Source organism: Erinaceus europaeus, chromosome 13, assembly GCF_950295315.1.
Source record: "Erinaceus europaeus chromosome 13, mEriEur2.1, whole genome shotgun sequence".
Taxonomy (NCBI): Eukaryota; Metazoa; Chordata; class Mammalia; order Eulipotyphla; family Erinaceidae; genus Erinaceus; species Erinaceus europaeus.
In genome coordinates, this window is record NC_080174.1 from 32,566,454 (window position 1) to 32,581,975 (window position 15,522).

Here is a 15,522-nt window from a genome sequence, read left to right on the forward strand (position 1 = left end):
GCTTCCGTAATTGTTTCTATGTTGAACAAGTGTGTGGGCAGGTCAGTCCATTCCCCCAGCCTTTTTTTTTTCTTTCCCCTCGTTGCTTTTTGTTTTTTTCTTTTCTGTTTAATAGAGCTCAGCTCTGGCTTGTGGTGGTGTGGTGCTGGTGGAGGGGGGAAGATTGAACTGGGGACTCTGGAGCCTCAGGCATGAAAGTCTTTTTGCATAACCATTATGCTTTCTACCCCTCTTAACACCTCCTCTCCCCCTTCCATCTTTCCCTAGTGGGGTAGGGCTCTGGAGAGGTGAGGATATGGGACACACTGGTGAGGTCATCTGCCCAGGGAACAGCTCCCAATTCTTGAGACTGTTATTTGCCAAGCCCTTTAGAGATGCTTTTCTCTCCATTATCTAATTTAACCTTCTTAGTTAATGCTTTATGTAGATGAGAAAACCATAATTTAGATAGTTCACTCCACTTTGAAGCCTGTTTTAGGTAGTCCTCTTCCATCACAACTGCTGTCTCCCCAGAAAGGGGTTTTATCTGATTGCCAAACAGTGTAGTGAGGCATCTGAAGCAAACTTATAGGGGGGATTTAGGACACTTTTAAGTCCCAAAGGAAACATAGTAAAAACAATATGCTGAATGCTGCTTAACTGGAGGTGTTCCCAGTTTTGTACTTAACAATGACACAATATATTTCAAAGCATGAGCTTTCAGGCATGGCTCTGATGAAGAAAGAGTTGGGGGCCGGATGGTGGTTCATTTGACTGTGCGCATATGTTAAAATATGTAAGGACCTGGGTTGAAGCCCCCAGTCCCCACCTGTAGGAGAAAAAGCTTTGCAAATGGTGTTGGAGATGTCTCTCTGCCTTTCTAGCCCTCTCAATTTCTAGCTGTCTCTAGCCAATAAACAAGGATAATAAAAAACAATTTTAAAAAGAGATTGTAGGGAGTTGGGCGGTAGTGCAGCAGGTTAAGTGCACGTGGCAGCAAAGTGCAAGGACCCCTGTAAGGATCCTGGTTCAAGCCCCTGGCTCCCCACCTGCAGGGAAGTTGCTTCACAGGAGGTGAAGCAGGTCTGCAGGTGTCAATCTTTCTCTCCCCTTCTCTGTCTTCCCCTCCTCTCCCATTTCTCTCTGTGGCTCTAAGCGCAAGGACTGGTGTATGGATCCCAGTTTGAGCCCCCCCACACACACACCTGCAGGGGAGTCGCTTCACAGGTGGTGAAGCAGGTCTGCAGGTATCTATCTTTCTCTCTCACTCTCTGTCATCCCCTCCTCTCTCCATTTATCTCTGTTCTATCCAACAACGACGACATCAATAATAATAACAACAATTACAGCAACAATAAAAAACAAGGGTAACAAAAGGGAAAGTAAATAAATATAAAAAATTTAAAAAATAGTACTTTTTAATTTCTTTTTCTATTTTGTTAAATAAAACAGAGAAATTGAGAGGGGAGAGGGAGAGAAGAAGATACCTGCAGACCTGCTTCATCACTTGTGAATATTCCCCCTTCAGGTGGGGAATAGTGATTCAAACTCTGGTCCTTGCACATGGTAACTTAAGCTTAACCACTGCTTGGCCCACACATTACTTTTTGAAGTCATTGTTCAACTTAGTTAAAACCTTTTTTTTTTTTTAATATTTATTTTATTTATTTATTCCCTTTTGTTGCCCTTGTTGTTTTATTGTTGTAGTTATTATTGTTGTTGTCATTGTTGGATAGGATAGAGAGAAATGGAGAGAGGAGGGGAAGATAGACACCTGCAGACCTGCTTCACCGCCTGTGAAGGGACTCCCCTGCAGGTGGGGAGCCGGGGTCCTTATGCCAGTCCTTGTGCTTTGCGCCACCTGCGCTTAACCCGCTGCGCTACAGCCCGACTCCCAAAACCTTGGTTTTAAAATAGACTTCCTAGCTTCTTTTTACCCTAAAATCTCTATTCCCATCTGCTCTACTTCTGCTTTTTGGTTCCTGTTTATTAAACCTTTTGTCCTGCTTTATATCTTACTTCTTTTTAGCCACCAAGTTGTGGATGTTATCATGATTTCATCCTGAACTCCCTGCACAGATGACCTCACCCGTGTGTCCTGCAACCTCACCTCTTCAGAGCCCTACCCCACTAGGGAAAGACAGAGACAGGCTGGGGGTGGTGGTGGTGGGAGAAGTGTAGATAACATAATGGTTATGTAAAGAGACTACTGAGCCTGAGGCTCCAAAGTCAAAGGTTCAATACCCCTCCACTCTTCATAAGCCAGAGTTGAGCAGTGCTCTGGTAAAAAGGAAAGGAAAGAAAAGAAATGAGCTAGGGATATGGATCGACCTGCTAATGCCCATGTACAGCAGAGAAGCAATTACAGAGCCAGACCCTCCACTTTCTGCACCCCATAAAGAATTTTGGGCCATACTCCCAGAGGGATAAATGTTATTAGGGGAAGGGCTCTAAATTCTAATTCCATCAGGGTCTGGGGAGAGAAGAGGAATTTAACACATATACTACCATTAATATCACCTTATACTTATGAAGTACTACACAGTTTGTAAAATATTTGTACATAATTACATAACAATTGTATTCATGAGGCTTCTTGGTATATGTAACTTAATATGTACTCTTTTAAAGTCTTCCGTTCCCTCCTTTTTTGCATTTTTTTTGTTGAAGTACAAATTTTTCATTGATTTGTAAGTCTGTGATAACTACTTAGGAGAGTATATTTTAAATATCTCTTATGAATTGTCTTCTAGCTGTTAAACGTTTAATGAAAGAAGCAGCAGAATTGAAAGACCCAACAGATCATTACCATGCACAGCCTTTAGAGGTGAGTTTCCATCTCCATCTACATATGGATTTAATACTTTCCTGTGTTAAACACATTCCTTAGATTGTTTTTTGTTGTTTTGAGTCATTAAAGATGTATTTGATGTAGCGTATCAATGTGTTTTATTTCCTATCTTTCCTGAGCGTCTCACTAGCCCTCAGTGCAGACATTTAGAAATAAATTTCTCATCTCTATAAAATGGGTCTTGGCTACTGATTTTGTTAATGAAGAAGTGGAAAGAATCCTATGCTGTAATTTGAAAGACTCAGTCTATGCAGGTTTCTCTGAAGCTAGTTTGATTTTTTTGTGTGTGTGCAAACATCTCTATCTCCTTTTATCTGTAAAAAGAGTGTCTACATGTGCATCATCTGGCTTATTAATAATGAGAACAAAATGTAATTATGTGAAAATATTAAAAAAAATTTTTTTCACCTTAAAATTTTTTTTTTAATTTTCCCTTTTGTTGCCCTTGTTGTTGTAGTTATTATTGTTATTGATGTCGTCATTGTTGGATAGGACAGAGAGAAATGGAGAGAGGAGGAGGAGAGAAAGACACCTGCAGACCTGCTTCACCCCCTGTGAAGTGTCTCCCCTGCAGGTGGGGAGCTGGGGGCTCAAACTGGGAGCCTTAGGCTGGTCCTTTCACTTTGCATCATGTGTGCTTAACCCCCTGTGCTACTGCCCGACTCCCTATGGGCAAATATTTTACAAACTATATAGTATTTCACAACTATAAGGTGATACTAATGGTAATATATGTGTTAATATCACTGACCACTTATAAAAAAAGTTTTTATAAATCTATGAGGAACAATTTTTAAAAGTCTTAAATATTTCAAATTTATAGTAATTACTTGATTATAAGTATAATTAATAGTAAAGGGTTAATTTTCATTTCAATTAAACCTAAAATCTTATGAATGCATAAAAACTGTCCTGATATCTTTAAATCCTTTTTTTAAATGACATAAGTTTTTATGAAACATGAAAGTTAGATTAAATCTTATAACTTTATACTTGATATTTTGTGTATTAGGAACTGTGCTTGTAACCCAGTAATAGTTCTAATACTCACTGATAAAATCAGTAAAACTTTTTGGTCCTTGCTGGTTATTGTTTTTGTTCATAATGATCTTGTTGCTGTTGTTTTTCTTTTTTCTTTTTTTTTTTTTTCCTATCAGAGCACTGCTCAGTTCTGACTGATGGTGACTCAGGGGATTGAACATGGGACTTGGGAGCTTCAAACATGAGAGTCTCTTTGCACAACCATTTTGCTATCTCCCCCACCTGCAGGATAACCTTTTTGAATGGCACTTCACAGTTAGAGGGCCTCCAGATTCTGAGTTTGATGGAGGAGTTTATCATGGACGGATAGTGCTGCCACCAGAGTATCCCATGAAACCACCAAGCATTATTCTCCTGACGGTAAGAGCCAGTGACTGTTGCAGATTTTTTTAAAAATTTTTATTTGTAAAAAGGAAATACTGACAAAAACCATAGGATAAGAGAGGTACCACTCCACACAATTTCTACCACCAGAACTCCGTATCCAATCCCATCCCGACAGCTTTTCTATTCTTTAACACTCTGGGAGTATGGACCCAGGGTCATTATGGGGTGCAGAAGGTGGAAGGTCTGGCTTCTGTAATTGCTTCCCCACTGAACATGGGACATTGGCAGGCCGATCCATACTCCCAGCCTGTCTCTCTCTTTCCCTAGTTGGGCGGGGTTCTGGGGAAGTGGGACTCCAGGTTACATTGGTGGGGTCGTCTGCCCAGGGAAGTCTGGTTGGCATCATGGTAACATCTGGAACCTGGTGGCTGAAAAAAAGAGTTAACATGTAAAGCCAAACAAATTGTTGACTAATCGTGAACCTAAAGGCTGGAATAGTTCAGGTGATGAATTGGGGATCTCCATTTTGTAGGTAGTTAGTAGCCCTATTTTAGTTATATCCCAAAGGGCCCATGACTATACTAGTTTTTCCTGGGCCTGACATCTGATATGTAGTGGATCCAAGTTATTGTCTGGGGAGATGATGTCATGGCTGGAAAAAGGACCAGGGAAGAGAGTAGCTCCCAAATATGGAAAGGTGTATAAATATTGTTGACTGTAAACCTCATTGATTTGATCTGATCTGGGGCCCATATTCAGCTTAGGAGCCTATGTAACCTCTGCATTCCTGTAGGTCTGAGCTCACATTCTGTGGTTATGAGTAGGAACGTTCCAAGCTGCCCCAATATCAGAACCCATCTTCCTCAGGTGGTAGATAGAGTATGTTATCCAGCCTCCCTTTGGAGGATGGAACATTCTCTACCACTGTTGATCCACATTGAGGGCAGAGTCCTATGGGGACCCACAAAGGGGTCCAGATATTAGTTTTGTAATTCTTGGTGGTGATTACAGAGTATAGTCAGCTTGCTCATTTTCATTAAGAAATAAACTAAAACAACTGAAGTGTAAAGCTGCACTCCTAAAATTTTGATGTTATAAACCAATGATAAATCAGTAAATTTTGATTAAGAAAAAAGAAAGTGAATGCATTATTTTGCATTTAGAAACATGACCTTGGGATTACAAGTTTTTTCTTCAAAAAAACTAGTTCTTGGAAAGTTGAAGCATCAGAAGAGTGCTAATGATGCTAACAAATACAGAATTGCTATAGTATAGTTGTTAGGATTCTACAGAATGCTAGGCACCATGTTTGAAACATAATGTACACAATGAAAAAGGTAGTTAATGTTATCATACTTCTTAGTCATATTGTATCCTTCAGTTTCTTCCTTTCCTTACATTCTGTTCTTCACTTTCCTCATCTTTAGATACACTTAGGATAAGAACAGACACAGAATCCTTAATAAATGTTAATGTTATTGCTGTTATTTTATTTATTTATTTATTTATTTATTTATTTATTTATTTATTTTTGCCTCCAGGGTTATCTCTGGGGCTTGGTGCCTGCACTACAAATCCACTGCTCCTGGAGATCATTTTTCCCATTTTTGTTGTCCTTTTTATTATTATTATTGTTATTGCTGTTGTTTTGTTGGATAGGACAGAGAAATTGAGAGAAGGAAAGACAGGGGGAGAGAAAAAGACACCTGAAGACTTGCTTCACCGCTTGTGAAGCAATCCCCCTGCAGGTGGGGAGTTGGACTTGAACCAGGATCCTTACATGGGTTCTTACACTTTGCACCATGTGTGCTTAACCCTCTGCACTACTGCCTGGCCCCCCATGTTATTGCTGTTAAGAACCTAGAATTTCTCCCCATCTTCACATATTTTATCGCTATGTGAAGGAAAACTTGACCCAGTTTTCTCTTACCTTTCTTGAACTATTGTTCCATTAGTAGGTACCTCTTATGTTATAATTTCTTTCCTTTATTTTCTTTTAATGAATAAATGTGTTTAGTTATCACAACCTTGGGAAAAAAAAAAAACTACGAAAGCCTTTCTGTATCTCTGCTAACATGTTAAGCTACTACTGTATTTTTCTGTTTGGCAACTTTTAAGGCATCCTTAATTGGGGTTAGCCTGTTGTAGTTTAATTTCTACATGTAGCAAACTATTGAAACATGATTATGTTGACAGTCTCAGAGACTAAGTTGAGAAATTTTATCAATTGTTAGTCTCTTTTCCATGTGTTTTTAAATTTATTTTATTTAAAAAAATATTTATTTCCTTTTTGTTGCCCTTGTTTCCATTGTTGTTGTAGTTATTATTGTTATTGATGGCGTCATTGTTGGATAGGACAGAGAGAAATGGAGAGAGGAGGGGAAGACAGAGAGGGAGAGAGAGAGATAGACAGCTGCAGACCTACTTCACTGCCTATGAAGCTACTCCCCTGCAGGTGGGAAGCTAGGGGGCTCGAACTGGGATCCTTACGCGGGTCCTTATGCTTTGCACCACCTGCGCATAACCCGCTGTGGTACTGCCAGACTCCCATCTTTTCCATGTTCTAGGTTAAACTTCTGACATACATGGGATAGAAAATGGTAGAACAAAAAGTGTTCATCTGTAAATTATAAACTTTTACCTATATTTGATATAGTGGAACTAATTAGTTTTAAAACCAATAACCCTGGATTCTAACCAGTGCTCTTATATAATCCCCTTGAAATTTAGTTTTCTCATCTGTGCATGGTAAACATAATCAAACTAGAGTTCCTGGCATGTTGAAGCTACTTAAGAAATATCAATGTTGGGAGTTAGGCTGTAGTGCAGCGGGTTAAGCGCAGGTGGCGCAAAGCACAAGGACCGGAGTAAGGATCCTGGTTCGAGCCCTGGCCCCCCACCTGCAGAGGAGTTGCTTCACAGGTGGTGAAGCAGGTCTGCAGGTGTCTGTCTTTCTCTCCCCCTCTCTGCCTTCCCCTCCTTTCTCCATATCTCTCTGTCTTATCCAACAACGATGACAACAATAATAATAACTACAACAATAAAACAAGGGCAACAAAAGGGAATAAATAAATAAATATTAAAATAAAAAAAGAAATATCAATGTTGAAAGTGTTAATATTGACATTAGGAATGGAACCAGGATTCTGGAGGTGACCAGCTGTTTCAGGAATCAGTTTTTTCAGTTGCTAGATTATGGGGAAAGACAAGCGATCCTGGGAAAATAAGTGGTGGTGGATTAGTTAGGGTGGTAGGTCTTTATCAATTAGTAACTGACTTTGCCTGTTTTATTTTAGAGACACAGAGTGAGTGTCTCTAAACCACAGCATGGGATGGGGAGACAGCATAATGGTTATGCTAAGACTCCCATGCCTGTGACTCTGAGGTCCCAGGTTCAATCCCCAGCCTCACCATAAGCCAGAGCTGAGCAGTGCTCTGGTCTCTGTCTCTCTCTGATTAAAATAAATACATACATTAAAAAAGGATTAGCTTTTTAAGTATTAAAAACAAACAGATAGAAAACCACAGCACACCAAAGCTGTGGGGGCTAGGTTTGAACCTGAGTCATGAACATGTCAAAGCAGCACATTAGCCAAGTAAGATAATTCTCTGGCCCAAGTACAGAAATATTTAAGTAGTTAGCCATAGGTATGGTCAAACATAGAACACTGCCTGAGAATCAATTCTGGCTTTCTGATTTTTCAAAGTTTGCACTTTCTGGTTTGCTTCTCTCTTTTGAAAAGTCTTCTCTAACTTTTCATTAGACAAACATGGATTACACCCATGCTATGCAAGCTATGGTATGGGCACAGCAAAGAAAAAGTCAAGACACTCTGCTCACATGGCGTTTATGTCTTAAAGTCTTTTCTTCCTTGCTCTCCATTTTTAAAAATTTTTATTTATAAAAAGGAAACACTGACAAAAACCATAGGATAAGAGGGGTACAACTCCACACACTCTGGTGGAGTTCCCGCCACCAGAACTCTGTACCCCCTCCCTTCCCCTGATAGCTTTCCTATTCTTTATCCCGCTGGGAGTATGGACCCAGGGTCATTTTGGGGTGCAGATGGTGGAAGGTCTGGCTTCTGTAATTGCTTCCCTGCTGAACATAGGTGTTCGCAGGTCGATCTATACTCCCAGCCTGTTTCTCTCTCTTTCCATAGTGGGGTGGGGTTCTGGGGAAGTGGGGCTCTGGGGAAATGGGGCTCTAGGATACGTTGGTGGAGTTGTCTGCCCAGGGAAGTCTGGTTGGCATCATGGTAGCATCTGGAACCTGGTGGCTGAAAAAGAGTTAATATACAGAGCCCCTTGCTCTCCACTTAAGTATTATAAATTTAAACTTCAGTTTTTTTTTTTTTTTTTTTTAATATTTCTGTTAAGTGGTTCCAGTGACCACTTCTGTGAAGTCAGATAGCAGAAATGTCTGTCTTCTGACATCAGCATGTCTGTATTCCTACCTGCCTGCTGGGCATCACCCATAGCTCTTCTACGAAGATAGCAGATCCATGTCAGACACCAAAACCATTATCACTGATCTTCTTTTCTTATGTTCCTAGTTTAGGAAATTGCAATATCCTTTTGAAAATCTCTCCTGTCTTTGAGTCTTACTCTCCATTCCTGTTTTCACCAACAGCTAGTTAAGATTTTATCCTGGCCTCTGCATCTTTCTCTTTAGATCCTCACACTACACTTAGGCACTCAGGAGGACATTTTTATGTCAGTTATTTAGATCTCACTTGTGCAACTCAGATTCAAAAAGGTGCTATAGTTTCTAAAAAAAAAAAAAAAAAAAAAAAAAAGCTTATATTATACATTTAGCACCCATTAGATATTTGTGGACTGTCTGTGCCTAAGATGATAAAAATCTGTATTGCCTTGGAGATTACATTACTCCTATTGTAATTTTGTGGAGTCAGTGCCTTGCACATGCATTCCTTTTTTTTTTTTTTTTTAATTTGAGGAAATGTTTTACAAAACTTGTTTTCTTGGGGACACAGTTTACAACTCCTCAAAATAATGTGCCAGTGTAAGTCATAGTGTCATCTCCCACCAGCTTAGGGCACAGGATTTCGAGACTCCTTGATAACCTTATATCTCCCCTTATAGTATTTTCCAGGCTGACTTTTTCATTCAGAGAGAGAGAAAAAGAGAAAGGGAGACACCACAGTATCAGAGCTTCCCCTGGTGCCATGGCTTTCCTAAGTAATTCTGAGACTCTCAAACCTGGGCTACACACAGGGCAAGACATGAGCATCCCCACCTGCTAAGCTATCTTTCCAGCTTGGAGTATACATTTAAACATTACTGTTATAGTGTTTACATATAAATAAATAAAACATAGTTGTAAAGAGTAAAGCATTAAGCTCATGTTTTTTAATGACTTATTTATTCTTCAGGCTAATGGACGATTTGAAGTTGGCAAGAAAATCTGTTTGAGCATCTCAGGCCATCATCCTGAAACTTGGCAGCCATCCTGGAGTAGTGAGTATTAATTGAAAGCATACATGAATCTTATGAAACTAGTCAATTCATGATTATAATGTTTTCTTGAGATTGAACCTGTCTTGAGTAGATGATTTTGATTTTTTTTTTTTTACTAAATAATAACACTTTTCTTTGTCTAGATTTTTGTCAGTGTTAAAAACCTACATGTCTTTTTTTCTCTTTTGCAAAGCAACTTAGATTGATGTCTGTTTTCTTATTTCAGTAAGAACAGCATTATTAGCCATCATTGGGTTTATGCCAACAAAAGGAGAAGGAGCCATAGGTTCTCTGGATTATACACCTGAGGAAAGAAGAGCGCTTGCTAAAAAGTAAGTTTTTGCATTTGACTATTCAGAGAGGTTCTGTTTGTTGTCTACTTTGTGAGTTACCTTGGCTACAGGATCTAGTGTTAGTTTTCCTATTTTAGAAATGGAGTTGTATGGGCCAGTTGGTGGTGCACCTGGTTAAGTGCTCACATTACAGGGCGAAGGAGTGAGGATCAAACCCCTGGTCCCCACCTGCAGGGGGAAGCTTCATAAGTGGTGGAGCAGGGCTGCAGGTGTCTCTGTCCCCCCCCCAAGTTTCTCTCTATCTAATAAATTAATAAATAAAATATTAATACAAATTAAAAAAAAATGGAGCTGTACCAATTCCCCAAGGGGTGAATACCGAGTCAAGTCTAAAGAATAGAAATACAACACATTTTTGCATGCCAATTATGTAGCTTGTTATTTTTCTGCATCCTTTATGTTTTAAATATCTTCTTACTGGAGTCTTTTGGAATTTCTATGTATATTATTCTCTCATTTGCAAATGGTCATAGTTTTACTTCTTTCCAATTTGGATTACCTTTATATCTTTTTTTTTTTTTTTTATCAGAACACTCATCAGTTCTGGCTTATGGTGGGGCAGGGGATTGAACATGGGACTTTGGAGCCTCAAGCTTGAGAGTCTCTTTGCATAACCATTATGCTATCTACTCCTTATCCTTTTTAAAAAATATTTATTTATTCCCTTTTTTATTTGTTCCCTTTTTTATTTATTTGTTGTTTTATTGTTGTAGTAGTAGTTGTTGTTGTTGGATAGGACAGAGAGAAATGGAGAGAGGAGGGGGAGACAGGGAAGACACCTGCACACCTGCTTCACTGTCTGTGGAGCGACTCCCCTGCAGTTGGGGAGCCAGGGACTAGAACCGGGATTCTTCTGCTGGTCCTTGCGCTTTGCGCCATGTGCGCTTTAACCCGCTGCGCTACTGCCCGACTCCCTATTCTTTTATTTTTTTATTATTATCTTCATTTATTGGTCAGAGATATCCAGAGATAGAGAGAGGTGGGGGAGATAGAGAGGGAGAGAGCAACACCTACAGACCTGTTTCACCGCTCAGCTTCAGCCCCTGCGGGTAGGGACCAGGAGCTCGAACCTGGGTCCTTGCACACTGTAATGTGTGCACTTAACCAGGTGTGCCACTGCCTGGCTCACCCTATCCTTTTCTTTTTAATTGCTCTTCTTAGGGCTTCTAACACTATATTGAATAATAGTGGTAAAAATAGAAACCTGTCTCCCTGATCTTAGAGGAAAAACTTTCAGTTTTTCACCATTGAACATAATGTTTACTGAATTTGTTATAATGGCCTTTACTATGTTGAGATATGTTATTCTATATATGTTTTGTTGAGGTTATTTATTGTAGAAAAATGTTGAGTCTTGTTGGGTGCTTTTCCTTCATCTATTGAAATGATCACATGATATTTGACCTAACTCATGTGGTGTATTACTTACTGATTTGCATATCAACATTTTTCTGCTTTCTCTTTGAGTCTGATTGAAAATTTGTCTGGTTTGTTATTTATTTTTTTTGTAGAGTAAGTTCTTAGTTTCATTGAAAATCTGAATGTATTTTTCTGTCTAAATTATTTCTGCTTTAATCTCTGTTAATTTATTTCCACTGAGAGGAATTGCATGATAGGTCTGTTTTAATATTTTAAGTAATTTCCATACTTTGCTTCCAGAGGGCCTAGGCCAATTTATATTCCCACTTACAGTGTAAAAGGGCTCCTTTTCTTCCACATCCTCCCCAGCACTCATTTTTATCATTTTTTAAAAAAATATTTATTTTATTTATTCCCTTTTGTTGCCCTTGTTTTATTGTTGTAGTTATTATTGTTGTTGTCGTCGTTGTTGGATAGGACAGAGAGAAATGGAGAGAGGAGGGGAAGACAGAGAGAGAGGGGAGAGAAAGATAGACACCTGCAGACCTGCTTCACCGCCCGTGAAGCGACTCCCCTGCAGGTGGGGAGCCGAGGGCTTGAACCAGGATCCTTACGCCGGTCCCTGCGCTTTGCGCCACGTGCGCTTAACCCACTGCGCCACCGCCCGACTCCCGGCAGTGAGCATTTGTTTGCACTTGCTTTTTTATGTTGACCTTTTCTCTTGATACTTTTATTTAACTATTTCATCTACAATGTAAAAAAATTTTTTTTGGTCTATTTCTCTACTTCTCTATTTTGTGTATTTAGGTTCTTAGTTATGATAGACTTATATTTATTTTCTCTTTCATGTAGTATCAGGGAATGAACTCACACATGTTCAATATTTGCTATTTAACTTTCTAATATAGCTTTGTGTAAAACAAATATGTAAGTAGTACTACTTTCGTATTTGTTGAGTGTTTCATCAGAACTGGTATTGTTGTTCAATATTCTATTCAATACATCTAATTTTTTTTTTTTTTTCTTTTTACCAAAGCCCTGCTCAGCTCTGGCTTAAGGTGTTTCGGGGATGGAACCTGAGACTTTGGAGCCTTAGGCATGATAGTCTCTTTACATAACCATTATGCTATCTACCCCTGCCCTGGAAATATATCTATATAAAGATTTTTTTTAAATGAGAGAACCATAGCACCCCTCTGGCATATATGATACTGGGGATCAAACTTGGGGCAACCATGCTTGCAAATCTAATAATCTAGCCACTGTGTTATGCAGCAGAATGAATTTATCTCATATTCTTTAAATTTAATAATTCAACACTTAAGTCTCTTGAGTTAACCTTCAAATATTTGATTGTATAAGTCAAATTTCATTTCTACCAGGTCACAGGATTTCTGTTGTGACGTTTGTGGCTCCACAATGAAGGATGTCCTATTGCCTTTAAAATCTGGAAGTGATTCAAGCCAGGCTGACCAAGAAGCCAAGGAATTAGCTAGACGAATCAGCTTTAAGGTACTATAGATTTGTAAGCAAATTGTAATTATGTGACCCTTTTGCTTACTGCCAAATGTTTCTTTGAGATTAAAAAGTAATCCAGTATAGTTCTTTAACAGGTTTCTTGCTCATTAATAGATTGCTATCAGACATATAACAGCTTTGTTATTTTATCTCATCTGTAAGCAATAATGGTGCTTATCTTATAGGTTCTTATGAGAATTAAGTGTATTAGTACTTAACATGCATTGCACTTAGAACTGTTCCTTGTGCCTTACTTTAGGCATTATTGTAGAAAATATAGATGTGTAGGCCAGATGATGGCACATAGTAGGAAGCACAAGGACCAGAGCAAGGATCCCAGTTCAAGCCCCGGGCTCCCTACCTGCAGGGGTGGGTGGGGGGGGTTGGTCACTTCACAAGTGGTGAAGCAGGTCTGCAGGTGTCTCTTTGTCTAGTTATCTCCCCTTCCCCCCTCAACTTTTTTCTACCCTATCCAAAAAAAAAAAAAAGAAAAAAAGCCACCAGAAGCAGTGAATTTGTAGTGCTAGCACCGAGCCCTAGCAATAACTCTGGAGACAAAAGAAAGAAGGAAAGAAAGAAATATGGGTAAGCTATAAGAAGAAAATAACCATGTGTAATCTCATGTACAAGATTTATCTCCCTAGTATCTCCCCTTTCTGCAAATATTTTACCCAAAACATGTTATTGCTTCTGGAATTTAATGAGGTTCTATAAAAAGTATCAACCTGCTTTATGCAGTATTCTGCCTTTTCTCTCTCATCACCTCTATCCTGTCCTTCCAAGTTTAGTTCTTAGGAGATAATTGGCCTTTTTTTTATTGTGGTACCTGGAGGTGCTTTGTAACTTTTAGCTATTTCTTCCTTCTGAGGATTCCTATTAGACTTTTATAAAATCATTTCTCTGAAGATTTTAGGGCTAGATATGATTTGTGCACCAAAAGCTCAGATTTTAGAAACTATGAAGCATATTTCATTTAATTTTATTGTATATTAGTATAAATATTGGATTTGCTGAGGAAATACTAAGTGGTTTGATTGTAGGATGCTGTTCCAGTTCTCATTATGGGTGTTCAGCACTGAATTGACTGATAGTTGATTGATATTGAAGTTATAGTTAAGTGGAATTTAGTAATAGGTTGTAGGTTATTATTTACATTTCTTCATATAACACTGCTCTTCGGTTTACCTCTTTAATAGGCAGAAGTCAGTTCATCTGGAAAGACTATGGCTGAGTCAGATTTAAACCAGGCTTTTTCACTTAATGATTCACAGGACAATATACCTACAACATTCCAGGGTGCTACAGCCAGTACATCGGTATGTATTTTATCTCTTACATATACTTACATCTTTATCATTATTGGCAGTAGCAGGAGGAGATCCATAGGTGAAATAGTTATTTTGTTTCTCCTTACAAATGGATTTTAGCCCAATTCCCTTTAATAAATTGTAATATCCTAAGCAGTTACTTATACTTTCTGGGTCTCCATTTTTTTTAAGTGTATTTATTTTTGTTTTGATATTACTACACATACATTTCTTTTTCTTTCTAATTTTGAGAGTACAAGTAAAGCACTAATTTACTACCTATGGAGTTTTACTTGTTTTCTCTTTAAAAAATGATTTTTTTTGGGGGGAGGATAGGCAGTGTCACACCTGGTTAAGCACACACATTACGTTGAGCAAGGACCCAGGTTCAAGCCTTGGTCCCCACCTGCAAGGGAAAGCTTCATGAGTGGTGAAGCAGTATTGCAGGTATTTCTCTGTCTCTTTCCCTATCTCCCCACCTCCTCTCATTTTCTCTATCTAATAATAAATAATGTATATATAGAAAAGTGTAAAAGGTTTTTTTATATGTCTTAAAAAATATTTATTTGGGGGGGAGTCGGGTGGTAACGCAGCAGGTTAAGTGCACTTGACCCGAAACACAAGGACTGGCATAAGGATCCCGGTTCCAGCCCCTGGCTCCCCACCTACAGGGGAGTTGCTTCACAGGCAGTGAAGCAGGTCTACAGGTGTCTGTCTTTCTCTCTCCCTCTCGGTCTTCCCTTCCTCTCTCCATTTCTCTCTGTCCTATCCAACAATGATGACAACAATAATAACTAAACAATAATAACTACAACAATAAAACAACAAGGGCAACAAAAGGGAGTAAATAAATAAATAAATATAAAAAATGTTTAAAAAACTAAAAAAAAATTTATTTGTGTGAAAGAGGAAGAGACCAGAACACTGCTTAGCTCTGGCATATGGTATAACAGGGATTGAACTTGGGACCTCTGGGGCCTCAGGTGTGAAAATCCTGTGCTCCAGCATCTTGAATTATCTAATACCTGGCTCTAGAATTCTAAATTTATTCATATAGTTTTTTCTCCCCTCAAATAAAGCAATTCGCTTACAAAAATGAGTGGTGATCTTTTTTATACCTGTAAGGATAGCTTCTTACTATTTGTGATATATTTACATCTGTTTTTAGTCTACTTCAAATCTAGGTCAGTCCCTCTGATATGTATTCTACCTAGACTTATTTTAGTTGCACTTTATTTTCTGATTACTTGTTACCTATACCACTTCCAAGAATATATATCACTTGTGGCAGGACTTTTTTGTTCTA

The 15,522-nt window shown here is 38.7% G+C and overlaps 1 protein-coding gene across 2 annotated transcripts in view; it reads left to right on the forward strand.

Moving 5' to 3' along the window:
* The window catches only part of UBE2J1 (ubiquitin conjugating enzyme E2 J1), a 40,007-nt gene that overhangs the window by 13,738 nt on the left and 10,747 nt on the right, over window positions 1-15,522 (forward strand). The window contains exons 2-7 of one of the 2 annotated variants that reach the window (XM_060205480.1): window positions 2,733-2,806; window positions 4,100-4,231; window positions 9,595-9,679; window positions 9,906-10,011; window positions 12,774-12,903; window positions 14,181-14,225. In XM_060205480.1, the coding sequence (XP_060061463.1) occupies window positions 2,733-2,806; window positions 4,100-4,231; window positions 9,595-9,679; window positions 9,906-10,011; window positions 12,774-12,903; window positions 14,181-14,225 (572 nt within the window). Of the gene's footprint in view, window positions 1-2,732; window positions 2,807-4,099; window positions 4,232-9,594; window positions 9,680-9,905; window positions 10,012-12,773; window positions 12,904-14,105; window positions 14,226-15,522 lie in introns of both variants that reach the window. The other variant, XM_007533533.3, reaches the window with a different exon arrangement.